Below are 23,523 nucleotides of genomic sequence, written 5' to 3'. Positions count from 1 at the left end.
CCAATTGGCAATTAGAGGGTTATTATTAGTATCCTGTATAATCTGCTGTTTCTCCATTTCTGTTAAAAAGTCATCCATAAGGATGTCAAAGTCCACATAAGAAGGACTATAAAGCTTAACTAAATGCTTGAACTGCTTTACAACACCCATGGGTTCTTCTTCATATGATGGAGTATTTTTCTTAAAACTGTTTATATCAGCCTGTATAAGCTTTTTGTGGCACATGCTATTCACTATACCATGTTTTGGGGACACTATGGGTACCTCCCTTAGAGGAAATATATGAGCTGGTGTGCTTTCTAATACTTCAGTTTCCATTTCTAATTTAGTTGAATTATCTGATTTAGTTGCACCCTCTAATTTAGTTGCATCATGTTCTTTAGTTTCTGCCATTGTCCCTTTAGCCTTGGGTAATTCCTCTTACTAAGTTTGCATTTTATCTAGTTTAGTCTCTAGATAGTTCACTTTTAACATTGGATTTTTGCAGTAGCTTGCTTGATGCTTGCTTTTAAATATTTAAACACAATTGCCAAAGATTTGATCACCATGTAAAAGCACATGATAAACAATAGTATCACAAGGACACAAGAGATTAGTTGTAGGATCATCAATGAGAGTACTGGCATTAGAAAGTCATAGACAATTACATTTTGTACATATTCTGGTACAACAGTGAAAATGAGAGAAGTTATATCTAATAGAGAAAATCCCATGGTGATTTTATGTAGCTAATTCACCAGGTTTTCTGAGAGTATAGAGTCTTCATATCAAGTTGACTGGGAGATTTTGTAGCCACCTTGCTGCTTCCATAGACCCCCTGCTGAGATAATGGCTCCAACTGCCTAAATTGACAATTGGACCTTAAAATCAGCCAGGTAGGTTCTTTGTCCTATTTAGCTCATCAAACTGTAAAAATAAATATTGGTGAGTTGTAAAAATAAAATATTTAGATGGAAAAACTATTTCAACATAGGTTCAAAACTTTTCAAAATTGTTTAACTCGCCAGTCAGGTTCAAACTGTTCAGATACTTTTGATAGAGGTAATCAAAAGTTCCTCAGTGATGAAGTGAAGCTCAAATGTAAACTTCCCTTCAGGGCCAGGCACAAGGATGCTAAAGAGACTCTTATAAACATAAAATGTTTATTGAAATATATAAGGATAAATAAAGGACAAAATTATAGATACATTCTAAATAAAACATAAGCTAGGAGACCACAATGGTATAGCACAAAGATTATATATTGTGACCAAGTGGAATGTAACATAAATAAATAAATATAACATTAAAATATATGTTTGAGTGTTGTAAGAGAGAAAAATCAATGCAATGCAAAGGAACAGTCCAAGGGGGTGGGGAAGGGCAAAGAAGACCCAAGGTTCTGGAAAGGAACAGATGAGCTGGGGAAGTTAAAACTGCTAGATCATTTCTTCTTGTGAGCCCTCCTGGAGTGGATGGTCTGAGAGAGAACCTCTGAGATAGAGGATCTCACTGGACATTGACTACCTTCTAGTAAACCCTTAATCTCTCTGTTTCCAGCTGAAGACAAAAAGTAGACTGGGACTTTGTAGAAAGCCATCTACTAAAGAAAATTTCTCTCTATCCCCAAAATTGTCCTTGGACTTCATCTCATAGCTAGATCAACTTAGGCAGGTCATACCCAACAACTGACCTAAAGGAGGGTCAGGCAGATAGCCTGAACCCCTCAGGACTTGGGGGGAGGTCAGTTGTCAGTCACAGGGATTCCCATTTCCCACTTTCCTCACCTAACAACCCCATTCTCCTTGACTTGTGTGTCCCCAAGAATAAAGTATTATCCCTTTTATATTAGGGACTTTTTCTAACCTGTTTTCTAACATCAAAGAAGGGGACTGAAAATTTGGGGAGAATCTTAATCTTTTCCTCAAGAAGGAGAATTAACTTTAGACCAGGGCTGGGGAATATCTCAGGTCTCAAGGGAGAAAATTAGCAGTTGGGAGATTGGGAAAATCCAGAAGCAGGAGTTACCTTGCTTATCAGCAATAACCAAGATCAAGAAAGAAGATAGGTCAATTCTCTAAGACCTTCTCCTCTAGTTCTTAACCTCCATATTCAACCCAGTCTCTGAGGAAACATATTCTGTCCCTCTGGAAGACAATTTGTGCTACCTTCCCCAAGGGGAAGAGAAGGGAGGATCAACTCTCCCCCTCTCTCCACTCTCCCCTCACTCCATTTATTTAGCTCTTTCACACCCTTCTCTCATTAGATCCCCAGTGGGAGTGTTGGTGACTTCATTCTGGTCCTATATTACCGTGTGTCAAGATTTTCACATTTATCATAAAAAAAGTTTGTGCCTCAACTGTCAATCTCTAGGAGCCTGAAATGACTGTTTTAAAAAGGTCTGTGCCAGGGATACTAAACTTTTGTCTGATTTTTTGGTTTTTGGTTTTCTACAATTACTTGTTTAGGAAAGTGTATAATTGGAAATCTGTTACCTTAAAAACTGCATTTCCCAGGAGCCCACTGACTTCCTGTTGTTTCATACTTCCTGTAGACAGGAGAATATATTGAGTGGGGTTCCTGGTCTCACTCTCTTTGCTTCCTGGGTTGAGACTGTGGTGGTAAGCGAGGTTTTTGAATCAGTAGATTAGCCATGGGCACATGGTTTTTATTTTGTTACCTTTTATTCCTTTGGGGTGTATGGGGTGCTCAGGGAGGAGTAGTATCTCTGGTATGGAGGGCTTGTCGTGCCCTCCTAGGGCATCCCTCCAACCTCTGACCCTCATCTGACACCCAGCTCTCATTTGTGGCTCCCAGTAGCTGCTAGCATGCGGCAACGGCTTCAACAGGCCGGCTAAACCTTGTGAGGGTAGCCAGCGGGTCGTTGACCCCTGGTGAACCAGGGCTTTGCTCACCCAGCATGTGAAGACTGCTTTGGCCAAACAGACGGAAGAAACCAATAAGAAGGTTCAACGGCTGAGAGGGTGACGCAGCAAAGCTGGAGTGCTTAGGGCGTGTTGGAGCACAAAAGACAGCACGGCCATCCAATGCAGCTGAGGAAGTCTCCAGGTGTAACGACTTTTCGTACTACTGGACCCAGGCTTCCAACACCAAGAGAGTGGGATTGTCTCTGTGCATCGACTTTTCCACTTAAATCTCCTTCACGCACAAGTATCTTTGTGCACGCTCATCTACATCACAGATGAAAGCGCACAAAGACAAACGTCATCCTCGGTTACCAAGAGACTACTACTACTACTACTACCTTTTATTCCTTTATTTCTAATGATCATTAATAAATCTCTTAAAATATATTTTTAAAATTATTGTACATTAATTTTAATTTTTACAAAAGTAATTGTGGATAATGCCTGTGGTTTAATAATCAACATGCTATTTTTATAGTATGCTAAATGTGTAACAAGAACACATATTTTGAAATGAGTACATGAATAAAAGCACAATCCTATATACTTTCTAAGTTTATGACCTTTGTATCAGGGAGTCACTATATCTTATTCCTATATTCAACTGAATATTCTAAGTATAATTACAAGATAATACAAAATTTTTACAGCTTACCAAGAGATACAATTTTTGTATAAGAGATGAGGTATTTGTAATATCCAAACTCCAAAATGGTTATATAATCATACTGTTGCTGCATTTAATGTGCATATTTGAAAGCTATTATAAAATATTGTTAAATTGTATGTTAGTTATCCTATGATAAATTATTTTCAATTTTTTTTATCATGATTTTGAGTTTCTGATATGTTATGGTACAGGTAAAGTTCTTTTGCACAAAAAAATTACATTGCAGATAAACTCATCACACCTAGTTATATTAGCACAAATTAAGATTTTTCCCTTAAGTAGTGTTAAATTTGGGTACATGCCCATAAAAATAGGAAAATCTAGGAAATCATACAGAGTTATTTCAGTTTTAATAAGTTAGTCAGAAATGACAATAGTATTAAATATGATTTAAGAACAATCAATTTTATAAGCCAGGGGAAAGCTCATAATTCAATGAATTATATCCAGTCCCTTAGAAACACATTTAAAATATTTTCTAATAATTATATATTTCTAAGAACTAGAAAAACTTTGTAACTCTTTGGTAAATACATCAAGAAAAGAAAATAGGCACCAAGTATTCCTTAAGAATCACGTATTCACAAAGTGACTAATATGGAAATGATTATGGCATGATTAAAATGAGTATAACCAAATTATTTACCATCTTGGGGTGGGGCAAGAGAAAGTAAGGAAAGAGAGAATTTGAAATTCAATATTTAGAAAATAAATATTAATGTTTATTTTACATGTAATTGGGAAACATAGAATATTGTTGAGAAAAATTAATAGGTAAAATATGTATTTTAAGAATTATAAATGGACAAATTACATTAAATGACAAAGAAAAGATAAGTACCAAAACAAGAAGTAAAAAATAAAATCTCAAATCGAACAGTCTAGGTATTGCAAAACATTTGATGTTAAAGAGAAATTAACTGAAGGACACTAGTTGAGGTGGTTTATTTATTGCTTTTTTGACCCAGAATCTATCCTCTAGCTCTAAGTTGTTTCAGAAATGTGGCTCTTATTGTCCTGTCAAAACTTAATTTATCTGAACTGAAAAAAAAAAATTGAATTCCTTAAAATATGCTGATGTTCTCAACGGTATACAATGCATATATCTATTACTATTAAAAGTTTGGTATTTGCAGATAAAGGAGAATGGGAGTAAAGTGTGTGATTTCCACATATAGTATAGTTGCACTCGTATTTGTCACAGGAAGATGATAAAGTCTATACCAATAGATTCAGAGTCTGTCCACCTCTCTCTCTCTCTCTCTCTCTCTCTCTCTCTCTCTCTCTCTCTCTCTCTCTCTCTCTCCCTCTCTCTCCCTCCCTCTCTCTCTCTCTCTCTCTCTCTCTCTCTCTCTCTCTCTCTCTCTCTCTCTCTCTCTCTCTCTCTCTCTCTCTCCCTCCCTCTCTCTCTCTCTCTCTCTCTCTCTCTCTCTCTCTCTCGTTCTCTCTTATCTCTCTCTGTCTCTGTCTCTCTGTCTCTTTGTCTTCTGTCTCACTGTCTCACTTAATATGCTCTGGGAAGAGTATATAGTTTATAAGATTCTAAATCTATAAGAACCATATAGACTTCATTTAGTATCACTTTATTTTATAGATGAGGAAACGAGGATTCAGAGAAGTCAACAGATTTGTCCAAAATACTGTAAACCTCAAAATTTCTTAGACTTATAAATGTTGGAAATTTCACCATTGGGAAATTTCATACTTGAAAAAATTTCCTATTGATAGTGGGTCTTGTCTATTGGAATGTGAACCCCATTGGCATGGGAGGTTCCTCCTCCTCCCTTCTTAAGATTACTTTAGGACAGAAACCTTTTGCTGAACAATGGAAAGGACTTTGACCTATGCTTAAGCATAGAACAGGAATTGCTTTGAGTCATGATTGATTTTAGAATTAATACAATGGAGATACTTGGAATCAATCTCCACCCGACTCAGTCCTAACAGGATTGAGGAAGGGCTGCAGCATAGATCAAAATTTAATTATTCCAATCTCTACCCTACTCAGGTTAACAGAATTTAGGAAGGGCTGTAGCAAAGGATCAAAGATTTAATTATTTGAAAATATGACCTTCAAGAGACATGTGCAAAGCCAGAGACCTCTGGGCGGTCCTGGGTTAAGCTAGAGCCTCCATTGGCACAGAGAAATTGATGGACAGTGATTGGTAGATATGAGAACTGAGGGGAGGGAACTTGGATGGTTTCCTTAAAGAGAGAGGGGTCTGAAGACTCAGAGGGGGTGTTTTAGGAGTTGGTCGGAGTGGTTGCAGTGTGCTCTGAGAAGCTTGCTCTGAAGGAAGCTGAAGGTGGGGGCTCTGAGACTGTTTCTCCATTTGGTCACGTGAGTAATAGGGACGGCTTGGGCCTTTTGGCCCAGCCTAAACAGAAGGGGTATTTAAGCCCTATTCCCTTCTCTCCCCTTTCTCTCTACCTCTATCTCTCTATCTCTAATTCCTTTCTTCCTCCTGTTTGTAATTAAAACTCCATAAAAGGTTGACGGCTGACTTGAGTTTTCATTTAGGAATTACATAGCTGAATTCCTTGGCGACCTTAAATTAATATATATCAGTCTTTTAAAAGTGATTTCCTTGTCACAATACAAAGTAGAAGTGAAATTAGAAATCAGGTCTGATTTTTAAAAAAATGCTCCTTCCATTGCGCCACTTGTTTTTCTTAGTACAACATTAGGAACCACATAAAATGAACCACTGCATTTCCCTTTCCTTTGATACCTCTAAATGCATGCCAATTTCATTGTAACACATTACATATTTCATAAAACATAAAAATAAAAGCAAAACAGTTCCTGCCCTCTAGAAGTTTAGAGTCTTAATACAAAGATCACAGATACATAATTATACAATTACGGGTAAAGAATTAACTACACAATGAATCAAGAAAGGTCTTCTGAAAGATACGCCCCTTGAATTGAACCCTAAAAGGATGGGGTTTCTCTGAGGTGGACGTGAAGAGGGAGAGAATTCAAAGTCTGGTGAACAAACTGTGGAAAGGTATGGAGGTAGAAGGAAGAATCCCATATAACAAGAAAGAATACATATCAGTTTGTAAATTGATCAGCATTGAAAAATGAGAAGAGGGACAGATTATAAACACTATTGAAAGGACTTTACATTTTTTATCCTAAATGCAAGTAGACACAATAAATTCTCCTGAGCAAGAGAGTAATATGCAAAGATGTGTGTTTCAGGGATATCATTTTTGGCATTTGTGTGGAGGATGGATGGGAAAGGGGGGATGCTATATACAGGAAGACCAATCAAGGGTCTACTGCATTAGTACAGGCAAGGTAGCACAGTGGATAAAGCTACTGGACATAGAGTGAGGAACTCCTGAGTTCAAGTTCTCCCTCAGATACTTGCTGTGGGACCCTAGGCAATTTGTTTAACCTCTTTATGCCTTGGTTTCCATATCTATAAAATGAAGATAATTATAGCACCTTCCTATCAAGGTTGTTGTGAGGATAAGATGATATATGTAAAATGTTTTGCAAACCTTAAAGTGCTATATAAATGTTAATTATTATTATCATTTTTATTATTCAGACAATAATTGGTGAGAGCTTGAATTAAGGCTACTGGTTTGAGTGGAGAGGAGAAAAATGTAAAAGATATAGAGATTGAATTGACAAGATTTGACAAATGGATGGGTATGATGTGAAGAATAAATATGAAGAACTGAGAAATACTCCTAGGTTTGTGAATCAAGATGACTGGAAAAATTGCAGTGCCCTTGATATTGGTGCTGAGGATACAAAGAAAAAATAAAAACAGTTTCTGACCTTAAGGAGATTAAATTCTACTGAAATTTCTTTTAAAGTAATATTTTATAAAGCCCATCATAAAATTCCAGTAAGAATAATTAATTTTAATCATCACTTGGAGTTTGTTGTATTTAAGATACAGTGTGCCTTCAAATATTATTATTTGGCACTTTAAAATACTTTTCAGTTAAATACCTGAAGTAAGTTCATTCATTTTATTTATTTTTAACACTATAAAATTAATCATAAACATGAGAAGTTTTTGCTATCATTTACTTTTTTTATATAGCATATAGTCATGCACTCCAAAATGCCTTTTCTTTTTTTAAAAGTTCTTTCAGATTTAGTGTTAGTCTGAATACAACACCTAAAAAAATCTTTTTTAGACATATTTAACATCTTTTTAAGCTAATAATTCTGAATGAAAAAATGAAGCCAAAATATTGCATGCCTTCACTTTATTGGGATTGAGAGATGTTTTCAAGAACTTCAAATGTCATGTTGATAACTTTCCTGCTGCCTCCTGCAACATTCTTTTCTTTTCAAACTATTTGTCATAATGATCCTAATCTACAATGCAATTTTTTTGGTTCCACCTAGAATGACTATTGCAGGGGTCACTGGAAGGTAACTTGAAACCCTTCCTCCACTTCACAAAATAGGACATGTTTTGTGTTCACTGTTCCCAGGTACAAAGCTGAATTGTTTCAGTTTGCTTTTAAAATGCTATAATAAACTACTGTATAAAAATGAAAATTCAATTTAAGAATTATTTATTGAGGGTCTATTATATGCCAGGAAGCTGTGCTAAGCAGATAAATCTGTATCAGATTTAACTATAAAAAAGAGTTCTGAGTATCATTTAACATTAGAGAGTAGCCTGTTTGTTGTGGGTATGTATTCATCTAACCCTTGTTATGGTAATAAAGTTTTTAGCCAAATGAAGTAACATGTACTTACATATTACTTTTGCTTAGCACAGTATGTATGGTATATAGTAAATGCTTAACAAATGCTTAGTTTCTGTCTACCTATCTTCTACCTACCTACATATTTAATCTGGCTCTATGCATTGTAGTTTCTGCTGTATTTAGTATGTTAATGCTAAAGATCCATTGTGTAATATTAAATGAAGAGATAGATAACCACATGCCAGGATTTCAGAAATTTCAGCAAGACTAATGCCAACATATAGTTTTTGATTAGAAATCTCATAGTAATTGGCTTGATCTCAACTTCCTCTCCCCCAACCCCCCCCCCCCAAAAAAAAAAGATTAAAAAACAATCCACCTTGTATCACCTGTAGGCTGAGGAAAAATTTTTTGGTTTTGAGCAGTTATCCCTTAAGGGAGGACAGTGGAGTGAAATCATTCCAAGATTATGCCTAGCCAATTCTCTGACCTCCTATCCATCCAGTTTACTCCTCTATGCCTGTCTACCCATGTTCTTTCTACACACACACACACACACACACACACGCCGGAGCCTGAAACATAATAAAGCTAAGATGGCAGCATTGAGATTGCAGTAGCAGCTTTCATTGGGTTTGAAAAAATGAAAACGAAGCAATCTGTATTCTGTCGTTTTTCACCGTTTCTGAAGTAATAGCAATCAGTATAAACAGTGGTTATTATAGGAATTCAGGAACAGCAGCAGCAAGAGCTCAATAACCTAGACATTACGGAAAACACGCCCTAGACTATAGCAGCTGCAGTCTGGAACATACGAGGACACTCCCTGCAGCGTCAGCTGCCTTTTGCCCTAAGACCACCAGGGTGCATGGCCTCTGGTCCTTTCGACCCTTGGATGTCCCTTGGGAAGGAGGGTGTGACAGAAATCGTTCTCTCTTTCTCTGGTTTTCCCCTCCCAGCCTTTCACCATGGGAAGTCTTTCAAGGTGCCCTATGGTTATATCTCTGAAGGGAAAAGCGGTGTAGGGGCAAGAAGAGGAGGGGGTAAGAAAAGGCTGCATCGGCTCCCAATTTACAGCAACTACTTGCCGCTGCTGTAGTATGAAACCTTGCCAACCGCAACACGAACTAGGCTCAGCTGCCCAGCTAAGAGAGCAAGTGTGCGAGGGTACACGCATGCTCAGGAGAGCCTCCTATGGCCCTGCAGTTTTCATTTGGAGAATTCCACTTACCGGGTTTTAGTTGCACCCAGAGGGTTGATTGAAGTGGCGTCCAAAAAAAAAAAAGAAAGAAAGAAAGAGGCAAGAAGCAAAGAGGGTGGGAGGAACTCTGGGGTAAGCGTCTCCAGGCTTGATTAGTCTTCACCCGAATCTTAAAATAATAGACCACCTTTCATCCCAGGGGTGTGCCGTTTGCTGACACATGCGTGTCAACACCCCTGAGTCCACAGACAATATATATATATATATATATTTTTTCTTTTTTTTTAAGCCCTCACCTTCCGTCTTAGAATCAATACTGTGCAGAAAAGCGGCAAGGGCTAGGTAATGGGGGTTAAGTGACTTGCCCAGGGTCACATAGCTAGGAAGTATCTAAGGCCATATTTGAACCTAGGACCTCACACCTCTAGGTCTGGCTCTCAATCCACTGAGCTACCTAGCTGCCCCCTCCATAGCCAATCATACACACTCCATTCTAGCACTTCTATTCAAGAGTTCTTGAGTTTCGTTGGTGGCACAGTGCCTAGCACATAGTAGGTGCTTAATGTCTATTAACTGAATAATTCTCCTCACTTCCTACTTTCTCATTCTCCCAGATGCTGCCCAATCCATTCTATCAAGTCACTAAAGGCACCCTTCTCTACATACATTTTTCCAGTCTTATTGCCACTATCCAGGGGTTCAGATGCTAATTATTTTCACCTGTATTAATGGAAGAACTTTCTGACTAGCCTGCCTGGCCTGTGGCCCAACTGGACTACTTCCTCTGTCCTGACCTTATCTTGCCCTTTCCTATTTCCATGTTTTTATACACAACTCCTGCCTTCCCCCCCTCCCCCTTGCCTGAGACAGACTTTCCCTTCCCTAGTTTTTGTACATTGAATTTCTTTCTCATTTAAATACCCCTGAAAGCATCACCTTTTACCTTTATCTGTCTAGTTAAAAAGTTATCACTTATTTTTCCTGAAAAGAAAAAAAAAATTGGACTTTCCTATGCACTTAACCATTTTTAAATTTGTAATATACTGTTTTCTGTGTTTATCTTTTATCTTCTGGAAGACTGAAAGGTCTTTGAGGGCAAGCACAGTATTGTTTTTTGGTTAGCCCCCAAATCTAGTATAATGCTTTGTATCTTATAGGTGCTTAATATTGAATTGAACAAATGCGGATGATTCCTGAGCCTCTAGAAGTAAAACACCTTGTAGTTCCCATCAAAAAATTTAGTTTCCATTTACAGAATTAAGGATTATACTAGTTGGAAGTGAGCCCTCACCCCAGTGTTTGAGTTGAGCATTTAAGTCTTCCCCCACACACACATGAACTATATGCTCAAAACTCTCTGCTCCTCAAATATACATGTGTACCCATATTTCATTTCAAATAATTGAAGATATTGAAAATTTATAAAAAGTTAACGAATCTCATTTTTAATATGTGGTTACATATAACAAGAACAAAGTACCCCATTAATATGGGGATTAACAAAACCCCCTTGAGGGAAGGTTTTATTCTTTAGATCTCTTCCCACATAGAACACAGTACTCAGTACATGGTAAACATTTAATAAATGTTGAATTAATGAAGTCAGAATGACTCATAAATGGGCATATCTGCTTTTTCTTCATAAAATTTACAGCATTGTTTTTCAAAAAGGTTCTTAGAATTTATTTAATCTTTTCAGTTTCATATACTGTCAAAAATAAGCTCCTCTAATCTATCTATGGAGAAATACATCGACTGTTTTGTGTGTGGATTGCTAAGACTACTGCATTATTTGTGGTACTTTCTTTCCCATCATTCTGGAGGCCTACTTAGTGACTGCTTGAATATGTTTGCATCCATTTTAGGCTGCCCATCATTCTAACTTTAATAGTAAAAATAAGCCAGGAGGGGCAGCAAAGCCGTTCAGTGGATAGAGAGCTAGGCCTGGCACCTAATCCTAATTGCCTAGCCTTTACTAATCTTCTGCCTTGGAATTGATACTCATTACCAATTATAAGACAGAAAGTAAGAATTTTTAAAATAAGGCAGGAGATCCCTTCCTTACCTTGCCATGATGAACAAACCTATAGCCATCCAAAATAGAAATAAAAACAGATTTTTAGATACTGACTGATTTAATCTTTAAAGTAAACTCACAGGGGAAGAGTTTCTCAAAAAGGCATATGCCAGCAAAAAGAAGGAACATTTCTTCCTATCAAAAAAAGCATAAATAGAAAGAGATGTACAAGAATATTCATAGCTGCACTCTTTGTGGTGGCAAAAAAATTGGAAAATGAGGGGATTCCCTTCAATTGGGGAATGGCTGAACTGAACAAATTGTGGTAATGTTGGTGATGGAATACTATTGTGCTCAAAGGAATAAGGAACTGGAGGAATTCCATGTGAACTTGAATGATCTCTAGGAAGTGATGCAGAGTGAAAGGAGCAGAACCAGGAGAACATTATACACAGAGACTGATGCACTGATGTACAATCTCGAATGTAATGGACTTCTCCATTAGTGGCAATGCAGTGATCCTGAACAACCAGGAGGTATCTATGAGAAAGAATACTATCCACATTCAGAGGAAAAACTGTGGAGTAGAAACACTGAAGAAAAACAACTGCTTGATTACATGGGTCGAGGGGAATATGATTGGGGATATAGACCCTAAATGAACATCCTAATGTAAACACCAACAACATGGAAATAGGTTCTTATCAAGGTCATATGTAATACCCAGTGGAGTTGCGCCTTGGCTATGGGAAAGGCTGAGGGGGGGGGGGGGCGGGGGAAGGGAAAGGAGGAATAGAATATGATTTTGTAAACAAGGAATAATGTTTGAAATTGACCAAATAAAAAAAATTTTTTTAGTCATTCAAAAAAAAAGCATAAATTAGAGAGATGTTTAGTAGGAAGCTAGGAAATAAATGTAGAGAAAGAAAAATCTTGCTGTAGTATTTTTTTAACCATATCATACCATCTGTCTTTTTTCTGTGAGGCTCCAAATTTTTCTTTCATTTCTAGTCTTTTTATTTTTTAATTATATTTTATTTATTACATATTAATTAATTACATAATAATTAGAAACAATTTTCTCCCTTCACCATCTGTCTTAGAATGAATCAGTTCTAAGGCAGAAGAAGGGTAATGGCTAGACAATTGGGGTTAAGTGACTAATCTTGGTCCTTCCAACTCTAGGCCTAGCTCTTTATCCAAAGAGCCACCTAGATGTCCCCTTGCCCCCTTGCCTTATTACTGTTGAACTGACAAGATCACGGGCTATCTTTGAGTTGGATTCTTTCTCTGATCTTAACCCTTGTCTAGTCTTATTTATGTTACATGGAAACAAAGGAAGTGTCCTATGGATAATGCTTGCTGATTTTCTTTGGATTCATTTTAGCTATGATGTTCATAGTAAGATGGTGGGTAAAAGAGGATATCTTCTTGATTATGGAAAGTAGATCAATCATCATGAATTATAGGACACAGTGTTATGGGTGAGATGTCAAATAAATAGAAGATAGAGGTTTTAGAGCTGGAAGAAACTTCAGAGGTCCCGTAATTTTCATATTTTAGAGATGATGAAACTGAGCTTTAAGAGTTTTCCTAGTAATGTGGGGGTTCTCCACTTACCTGATTTTGGAAAAATTTGTGTTGAACCTTGAAACTGAGGTTTACCTCCATTCTCTGGAGAGGTATCCTGAAGTTTAGAGCACCACATTCCAGTCTTATCTGTCATTGCCAACTGTCAAAATAAAAATATGGGATAAAGAGAAACTGAGGTATAAAGATCTAAGTACAATCAGACTCCTTGTCCTCAAAGAGTTTAACAATATACAAATTAGAGAAAATGCTCCAAAGTCACATATACTCATGTACAAATTAATATAAGGTGAACAGATTGGGTAATGTGGGGATTTAAACAGATTTAAAAAGAATGATTGAAATGAAGTAGGGTTAATGAGAGAAGGCTTTTTGAAAGACATTTTTTTAGACTTGAAGTAAAGAAGGGGGGAAAGCATTTGTAGTGAGAGAACAGAGAATTTTTTTTAGCAAGTTTGCACAGGTGATGCCAAGCATATAGTTTGATTGAAATGGAAAATAAGTTAGATACTAATAAGAAATGGGGTCAAGGAGATAAGGAGATGGAACAGGAGCATGAAGTGAGGCAGATGAGTGGGGACAAAAGCTCTGTGTCTGTACATTTAGAAACGAAAACCAATAGATTCTCAAGCTTATATAAGGAAGACCTGATCTTAGACAGTGTGGTGCAGTGAAAAAAAGAATGGACTGGTAGATCGGGGCTCTAGTTGATCCTACTCTGCCTCCAACTCATTCTTGACTTTTGAGTTAGGTAGATCCTATTCACCTCCCTAGGCTTCAATAATCTAACCTGTAAAAGGACAGAACTGATGATAAAAAAATTTTTTTTCGGTTCTAACAATATCTGAATCTTAAATAGGCTATCACATGGATCCCAGGCTATGGTAAAGGAGGGCCTAAGATAGATCTGTAAAATTAACATTTTTGATTATACATTCGATTAAATGTGACACACATTTATTAAGCGTCTACTATTTGCAAAGCACAAAGGTGTTAAAGGACCTGAGGGGATGGTCACTTCATTTCTCTCTTCTTAGCTTTTGGTTCCTCCACTCCTTTCACCATTCTAACATTGACAGCTAACTCTTCCTTGGTTCCCGGCACTTTCCTTATTCTCGTTTACGAGTTGCCTCTAAAACTCGGAGAAGCGGATTTCGTTCGTAGGTACCGAGCTCCATGCTTTCAACACTGGGGAAGGGAATGGAGACGCGTCAGTGCTACTGAGCATGTGCAGGAGCCTTGCGCATGCTCCTGGCATCGGGCTGCTTCCCTATGCGGTCAGTAGCAGTAGCAGTGGCAGCGACGGCAGCAGTAGGAGGAGTAGCAGCAGCTGCTGCCCCCAGCCACGGCCGGGGTGGCAACGGTTGTAGCAGCAGTAGCAGGCAGAGGAGCGGTGCCTACTCCTCATACTCCCCGGCGTGGCGGGGTTAGATGAGCGGCTCCGGCGGCGGCGACGGAGGCGCGGGGGGGAGGAGGAGAAGGAGGAGGAGGAGGAGAAGGTCGTCGTCGTTGTCTCCGTCTCCTTCTGGCAGGGAGTGAAGAGGCCGCGGTCAGCGCCCTAGCCAGAGCGGCTGCCGCCGTCGTTGGGCAAGGACTGCGTGTGCGCGCGTGTGCGGGGGCAGCCGGGCCCCGGCGGGCCTCTGCCGCCGAGGCGGGGAGGCGGCGGCGGCTGAGGCAGGGAGGAGGAGGAGAAGGCGGAGGAGGAGGATGATGTGTGCAGCGACCGCCTCCCCAGCCGCCGCCGCCTCCTCGGGTCTCGGCGTGGAGGGGGGCTTTTTCCCTGTGTCCTGCCCGGCTCCCGGGGCGCTGCTCATGTCGGGCCCCGAGGGTTCCGCGGCCGCCGCGGCCGCCGCAGCTGCAGCCGCCGCCGCATTGGGGCTTGGACTGACACTTTCCGACTCCCGGAGCCACTACCAGCTGCTGCTGTCCGGCCGGGCCCTAGCCGACCGCTACCGGAGGATCTACACTGCCGCGCTCAGCGACCGCGACCTAGGAGGCAGCGGCGCTGGGCACCCAGGCTCCAGGTACGCGGCCTCCTCCTTGCACCAGTGCTACGTGTTTGTATATGTGCATTTATGTGTGTATGCATGGGTGGGTGCATAGATGTGTGCGCGTGTATGCCCGAGTCTTTATGAGCATGTGTGTGCATGCATGACTGTCTGTATATGTGTATGTGCGCGTGTTCCCCACTGAGAATAAGCGCCTTCTTGAAGGGCGCTTTCTCTCTCCTAGTTAAATTTGACCCCTGGAAAAATGCTGCGTGGTGCACCGTTAGACCGTTTTATGCTGGGGGTGTCAGGCGTCTCCGGGGCAGGGGAAGATGAAGTGGCTGCGATTCCTCCCCCTTGAAGATGAATGGAGGAATGAAAAGGGGAAGAAGAGAAATTGAAGTCTCGTTGAGGCCCATGGGTGGGGGGGGGGGTTAGGTGTTGCATACATCATATACTCGTGTCTTTAGAAAAATAAAGAAAAACTGGTATTTGGCAAAGAGAGAAGGAAGTAGGGGAACGGACTGATACTGTATATGCAGAGGTAAGGTTCGGAATCTAGAAGTGACAAGTCAGAGGAAGGAGAGGAGGGGGAGGAGGCGAGAGAGGCACTTCTGAGGTGGCAGGTTTTGTTCTTTTAAGCCAGGATAGAGCCTTACCTTTTCCCTCTCTCTTACTGTCACCTCCATTGAACAGACTTGACCAACCATCACCCCTCCTCCCCTTTCTGTAGTAGAACAGAGGGCAGAGATTGGAGTAATGTGATATTTTAAGCTAAGACTGGTTGTAAGTTTGGAGCAATTGAAAAGAATAGCAGAAAGCATTTTTTTTAAGAGGTTAAGAAACAGAAGGATGAGGACAGAAAATGATCAGAATGTATGGGACATCGATTTTAGAGGTGAATGTTGATGTTAGGCCTGGCTTTTTCGTGGACCAGGAGTGTTTTGTTCCAGCTGCCCTTGTGTTTGTTGCAGCAAGCTGCAGCTTTTTTCTAGCTTCTACTGTCCTCTTCTGTATGGTGTTATTAGGCAGATAAAGCAGAGGGTGACAGCATCAGAGAAACTGAAAATTGGATACAAGTGCCAGAAAATGTGACAGCTGGAATAGAGGGTGGCTGGTGGGTATTTTTCTATCATCACCCACTTTCTGGATCTTCCGTTGCTGTTAGTCCAGTTTCTACTTTCCGAAGCTCTCTTCTTGCCTTTAGGGTTAAATTACTTTCATTTTCTTTATTTTTCTTTTTTAAAATAAGACCTGTCTTTGCTGAGGAATCTGCCATTGCTTCTTTTCTCCAAGTCTTGGCATGCTACATATCCTGAAGGAGAGTGACAGTTTATTTCATTTATTTAGGGTTGAAAACAGTCACTGAGAATTGACCTTTTCATTTTATGGGGTTTCTTGTTTTGAGATAAAAGTTTCAGTAGGATTGTTTTTTTAAATGATCTATCATAAATAGGGGGCCTATTTTATATATTTAGTAAATATACATTTCTATATCAAAATTAATAGAGCTAAATTCAAAGGTTGATTTTATTGTGGTTTCTATATTTGTGAACAAACACTTATTTTCTTTAAGACTGTCAACTTTTTTGTTATTTATGGTATTAGAGTTTGGGCACGTGACCACACTTTGTATGTCACGATTTTGTGTATGAGTAGCACCTTATGCTGTCAGAGCAACAGGGCAGGGACCATCTCTTGTGCAAGTCTCATTCAAAAACAGAGGAACATACATGCCCACTCTACAGAAAGATGTCACTTTTCCTGAAGATACTATAATTTCAATCTGATGTTTATAGCTAGCATTTATATAGAAGTTTTAAGTTTCACAAAGTTCATGTTAACTCCCTTTATTGTCACAATAACTTGGAGGTAGGTGTTATTTTTATCTCTTTTATAGATGAGGAAACTGAGAAAGGGATTAAGTGATTTGCTTGGGTCACACAACTAGTAAGTGTTAGACTCAATAATTAGAATAATTTACAGAACTGAAGATATCTTGCACTTTTAAAAGCTGTTTGACCCTGGGCAAATCATTTAGTCCCCATTGCCTAGCCCTTACCATTCTTCTGCCTTAGAACCAATACACAGTATTGATTTAAGATGGAAGGTAAGAATTTAATATGTCTATATATGTGCATATATACACACATATATACATGTATATATACTACAAGTTAAAAGTCTTTAAAAAATATTTCTTATAAAATTCAAAAACCTGAGTTAAAATTGGTTTGAATCAATATATTGCTATGAGGCAGTTTCTTGCAATACTTTAACTAAAAAAATGAATCACCTAGTAGTCAGTCTGTTGATGAACTTTTTCATACATAACTGGTCTAGCTCACCAGACACAGTTCATTGTTCCCCTTATCCAGTCCTGTGGTAAATGCTTCTTTAGCTTGATGAAACCTACTGGCTTAGGGAACCCAGGGTCAGTCATATGCATTTTACTGTGATGCCTGATGACCTTAGGTCACAGATGAGTTATTAGGTTCCTTAGGTATAACTCTAGAACAGATGCATAGAGAGGTTGAACTTGACCTCAGGAGTTCTACAACTCTGAGAGTCTATGAAAAAAATCTTTTTCAATATTGAAATTTGTATAAAGCTACAGTTGCCTTAATAATTTTAATTCACAATAAACATAGTATAAGACCTGCTTATCTTTAATTTGTGGTCTTGTTTACTAAAAGTAATGAAGGGATAATCACAGATGCTGAATGACATATTTAAGGAAAGGTCTTAAGCCAAAATTAAATAGTGCCATAACACTTTCTAAAGTTTGATAAGTTTTTGTATGTTGGTTGTTTAATTATATTACACTTGAGATATGGTTAAAGCATCAGTTTCTTTAATTTTTTTACTAAAATTCTTAGCTAAATTTTTCAGATTATTTTAGAATATTAGAAATTATTAATTTTCATAATTAGTTGTGTAAATATTGAATTATTATAGGCACTTCACTGGTATCTTAAGCATGGCTATCCTATAAAAGTAGTCTTAGATTTTAAAATCATTCCTTAATAAAAATGAGAATTTATTCTAGTAGTTTAGAAGAGCCTGGATTTAAATCACTTTTAGAGATTTTTTTTATAGTGCTAACATTAGAGATTGAGGAATTAAAAAATTATATAAAATGCATATTTTATATGTGTGCACACACACTTTCAAAATATAGTTCAACTATTTGTCATGGCAGTCAGTTGATGTGCTGATTTGTGATTCTGCCTGATAGGCAAAGAAAGATCTTTGGGGCAGCTAGGTGGCACTTATTATGGACAAAAAAAACTGAGCTAAGTGTTTGGTGGTGATGGGGAGAGAGGAGAGGAATGCAAAAATTAATAAGATACGGTGCATCTAGGTGACTGAATAGAGTCAGGCCTTTAGTTCTAAGTTCAGATGTGGCCTCAGATACTTCCTAGCAGTGTGACCATGGGCAAGTCACTTAGCCCAAATTGCCTAACCTTTACCTTTCTTCTGCCTTAGAACTGATACTTAGTGTCCATTCTATAGCAGAAGGTAAGAGTTTTTAGAAAGAAATAAAGATACAATAGAAGACAATAGAATACAGACACAAACTGGGGGAACAGATTGTAGGGTGTTCAGGGAACCGAATTGGTAGATCAGAACTGAAGAAGACTTCAGGGAGTACTTGTTCAATATTGAAAAATGATAGTGGGGAAAATGTTTTTGTAGCAGGTACCCCAGATTCTCTTGGATTTATATATTCAAGTGGAGGCAAATAGATAACTATGTAGATGTAAGTAATGGCCTATATTGATACTCTAAAGTACAGGATACCAGACCAGTTTCTTTGTAGTATACTTTTTTCCCCCCAATCTTTGAGGAGAAAAAGCTATAACTTTATAGGGAAGGAGAACCCAGAACCACTACCACTGCAGGCAATGAGAAATAGAAGATGCAGCATTTTGGAAAGATATATTGTCATAATGCAGGATGGGTAAGAAAAGGTAAAAACAACTATGAAAATTTTATTAAAAAATCTTTAAGCTCCAGATGAAGTTAATTTGTTACCTCAGGATAGACTATAGAAAAATAAGCTCACCCACAAACTATTAATCATTATTGTTATTTGTCCATATCAGAACAACAATTTTATTTTTTTTTGGCTTGTCATATATAAAATGTTTTTAAAATGTATTATCTTGGTTCAGCCTACTCAAGTCTAGTTCAAAAGAATTCCAATTTAATTGTACATGGTACAGATAATAATTGTGATTTTTTTAAGCTGATTTAAAAGTGCTTTGCACATAAATTTGCTCCAAATAAATGCTGAGTTAATGGAAGTCAAGAAAATAGATAATGCAAACATGTTTCTGGCATATATGAGTGTCATTTTGGGTGGAAAAATGCAAAGAACATTGGTAAAAAAAATTCTCATAGTCACTGTCTCAGTCTTTCTCTTTTTGGTAGTGGCAGTACAGTGGACCTCGTATCCCTAGTTCAAATAAAAGATGAATGAATAAAAGAAATACTGGAACAAAACCAAATGGGATTGTGTGCTAGAAAATTGTGAGCAAAGTAGTATTCTGGGATGGGGAAAAGGTTTTATTGATTTGGTAAAAGTGACAGGAGTACTTGTGGTCATCAGTAGTGATTACTCTGCTCATGTCTGGAGGCTCTTGAGTAATGAAAGCACAGAATTTAGAGCTAGATGACTCTTTGGATATTATCTATTCTTACCCTCACAGTTTCAGGTTAGGAAACTGAGGCCTAGAGAGTTTTAGAGGGTAGTAAGGGAATACATAGTAGAGCTAGGATTTGATCTCAGGACTTCAAATCTTTGACTATCATTTTACTTTCTTCCTTATAGCTCAAATAATTACTCTGCCTTGGGATAGAAACATGTAGTGTACTTTTTTGATATTAACTTTCTTAACTTCTTTCAGGAACCAGATTGGGTGTGGCATCCTGTATTAGTAATCATGTCTGATGTATAATGGGGTATTTTACATTTTTTCCTTCAACTTGATGATAAAAAAAAGTATACAGTGCATTGTCAATTTTTTATCTTTTGACAATTGGCATATTAAACTTAAAGCCATAATTTTTCTCTTTCATCTGATCTGAAGATGTATTTTGATTTTTTAATCTTTGACTACATCTTTAATGCAAACCATATAATTTAAATCTACTTTGTTTATAAGTTAATTATTCAGTTAAATTTTAATCACTATAATTTTTGCTTCTCATTTAGCTTTGAGAAGTGGGGAAAAAACACTGGATATGGAGTCATAGATTCAAATTCCAGCTCTGCCATTAACTATTTTTCTTACGTTGGACAAATCCCTATAGTTCTCTGAGGACATAGAATCAGATTTCTAGCAAAAAAAGCAGATTTCCTCACAAACCATCTGGTTAGCTGAGAGCCCACTACTCTCACTTTTACTTATTGGTAAAAGAAGAGAGTTTGATTGAATGACTCCCAAGGTCTCTTCTAGCTCTAAATCCATGATACCATGAACATTGGCATAGGCTCTGATATCACAAAATGGTGACAAATAGTATAATGGAAAGAGTGTTTGCCCTGGAATCTGAGGACTTCAGTTCAGATTTTTCTTCTGATGCTTACTTTATCTGTAGGGAAATTTTTTAATTTCCTTGGGCCTCAGTTTACTCATCTGTAAAATGAAGGAGTGGATCTATATAATTCTGATTATAGTCATCTGTGTATTTATCATGTAAGTACCATATGTCTTAATTTTATATCACTCCTCAGCCCGTGATAAAATGTTTGTTGAATTGAACTCTTGCATCACAATTACCTTTTTGAAAACTGGCATCATTCTCAGTCATCACCAACTGCAAAACTAAAAGGAGTATTAATAGAAAGACATTTAACGTAAATTTTTGTAATTGATAATGTATAAAATTATCAGTATTATATTATTTTTTTTCAACCTCTGATAGTATTTATTTGCTCATGAATTAAATGAGCCTTGAAGCAAGGTAATTATTTTATGAGGCCAGAGTGATTTCAGGTCTGTGCAGAAAAAAATAAAGGGTAACATAGTAAGTATGTTGTATATACTGTTGCTCTTCAGTCCTGTTCAGTTCTTTGTGAACCCTTTTCGGGATTTCTTGACAAAAATACTGGAATGGTTTGCAATTTCCTTCTCCAGTTCATTATTTTACATATTATCGCCATTTAAAGATGAGAACACTTGAGGCAAACAGCAGTAAGTGACTTTCCCAGGGTCACCCAGTTAGTGTCTGAGACCTGATTTGAACTCAAGAGGGATGTGTTTTCCTGACTCGAGGCTCTGCAATTTACCCTCATAGTTGTTTAGAAGGTAGCAAATAACTCAAATTGGTTGGAATTTGGAGTTCATGATCTTCCCATCGCTCTTGATTAATGATAGTGCAATTGATAGAGCACTGAATTTGGGCCAACAATACCTTGGAATCCTGCTTATAGAACTTAACTAGGTTTGTAACCTGGGATGGGCAAACTACTTGGTGTTTCAGCCTTAATTTCCTCATCTAGGAAACGGGAGTTTATAAAAACACTATCATTTACCTCATAGGCTTGTTGTGAGCAGATGAGATAAAATGCTTTGCAAACCTTAAAACACTTATATACATGTCATTTATTTTTTATAAATATGTTGACTAATAAGGACCTTGGAGATCATCTGCACCAAGGGTTCTTAACATTGTGTGTGTGTGTGTGTGTGTGTAAGAGTGAGTGTGTAAGATATAGTCTCCTCAGGCAATGTGGAGAAATCTATGGACTGCTTCTCAAAATAATGTTTTAAATGCATAAAATAAAATACATAGGATTACAATGGAAACCAATTATGTTGTAATACAATTGTAAAAATATTTACATCATTGAACAACTAGGTGCCCAGTGGATAGAGTACTGGGCCTGGAGTTAGGAAGACCTGAGTTCAAATCCAGCTGTAGAAACTTGCCTCAGTTTCCTCATCTGTAAAACGGGGATGATAATAATAGGACATAACTGGAAGGATTGTTGTGAGGACTACATGAGATAATAATTGTTAAGTGTTTGTTTAGCATGGTTCCAGGCACATAATAAGCACTATAACATGTTAGCTATTATTATTTCAAGAGTAAATTGACTGATCCCCAGATTAAGAACTCCTGATCTAGATGAACCCTCTTCATGTTACAGATAAGAAATGAAAAGGAAATAACTTGCCCAGAGATATGAGTAGAAGGTAGGTATAGTGTATTAGAAATGATAATCTGTGAAGAATATTTCTAGTTGTAGACTCAGTTATTGTAACCAGAAATAGCTCCACAGATTATCCAATTTTTAATACAATAGTGAGAAAACCACTGGATTTGGTGTCCAAAGACTTGGATTCAAACCCCTCAATTCTGCTCCCTTTTTGTCTTTGGGCAAGTCATTTCATCTCCCTGTCAGTAAAATGAGGGTGTTAGACTAGACAATCTTTAGGTTCCTTCATTTCTATGACCACAAATCTCTAGATGACACCTGCCTCCTCTGAACCTTCAATTTCTTCTCTATGAAATGAGGATAACTGTACTCAAACTACTTGACCTGGTTGTTGTGAAGATGAAATGAGACAAGTAGCTATTGCAGAGCATAAAGAGCTGGACTTGAAATTAGGAAGACCTGAGTTCAAGATCATTACCCTTTGTGACCCTGGGCAAATCACTTAACTTCCCTTAGCCTTGGTTTCTTTTATCTGTAAAATAGAGAATAACAGCTTCCAGGGTTGTTGTGAGGATTAATAGAGATAATATTTATATAAAGCTTTTTACAAATCTATGCACTATTGCTGCATTTTATTATGTAAAGAGCTTTGTAAACCATAAAACATTTATTCATCAAACATTCATTAAGCATATACTATGTCTAGAACACTGTGATAGTTGTAAGAGTATATAATAAGACTGCCTGCCTCCTTATGGGGTTTGTGGACTAGCAACACTATAACAACATGTAAACTGATAACAGTTTATTTTTCTCATATTTCTCTCTTTTTAAAAATTAAATAACATTTATTAAGCAACCTTTTATGTATAAAGTACTACACTAGACAATGGAAATACAGAGATAAGACATTCAAGGATGATAATTGGGGATTTTAAATTCATGCTTTTTTTTCTAATTTTTTTAGTTGCATACCCAGTTCACCCAGTTCATTGATCTGTTTTTTTTTTCTCCATTTTATTGATGTAAGAGTTTAGAAATATATATTTCCCCCTAAGTACTGATTTGGCTGTATCCTGTAAATTTTGATGTGCTCCCACCTCATTGTCATTCTCTTTAATGAGAAAATTGATTGTTTTTATAATTTGTGCTTTGATTTACTCATTTTAGAATTAGATTATTTAGTTTCCTGTTAATTTTTAAATTGTTTTTCTGTGGAACCTTATTGATTATAATTTTATTGCATTATGATCTGAAGAGGATGCATTTGTTATTTCTTCTTTTTTGC

At 37.6% G+C, this 23,523-nt stretch overlaps 1 protein-coding gene and 1 long non-coding RNA gene across 2 annotated transcripts in view; one reads left to right on the top strand and one right to left on the bottom strand.

Annotated features, from left to right (window-relative positions):
* LOC103097289 (uncharacterized) overlaps positions 1-14,338 on the bottom strand; it is a 58,646-nt gene extending 44,308 nt beyond the window's left edge. The window contains exons 1-2 of the long non-coding RNA XR_008914071.1: positions 14,079-14,338; positions 13,107-13,218 (exon numbers count right to left, since the gene is read on the bottom strand). This is a non-coding gene — a long non-coding RNA (uncharacterized LOC103097289). The remainder of the gene's footprint in view (positions 1-13,106; positions 13,219-14,078) is intronic.
* Positions 14,339-14,490: 152 nt separating this feature from the next.
* The window catches only part of MYCBP2 (MYC binding protein 2), a 382,851-nt gene continuing 373,818 nt past the window's right edge, over positions 14,491-23,523 (top strand). The window contains 1 exon segment of the mRNA XM_016425002.2: positions 14,491-15,100. Within this exon segment, the coding sequence (XP_016280488.2) occupies positions 14,784-15,100 (317 nt within the window). The 5' untranslated portion in view covers positions 14,491-14,783.

Source organism: Monodelphis domestica, chromosome 8, assembly GCF_027887165.1.
Source record: "Monodelphis domestica isolate mMonDom1 chromosome 8, mMonDom1.pri, whole genome shotgun sequence".
Lineage (NCBI taxonomy): Eukaryota > Metazoa > Chordata > Mammalia > Didelphimorphia > Didelphidae > Monodelphis > Monodelphis domestica.
The sequence above is the reverse complement of the archived record's forward strand: the minus strand, read 5'-3'. Positions and strand labels throughout refer to the sequence as shown.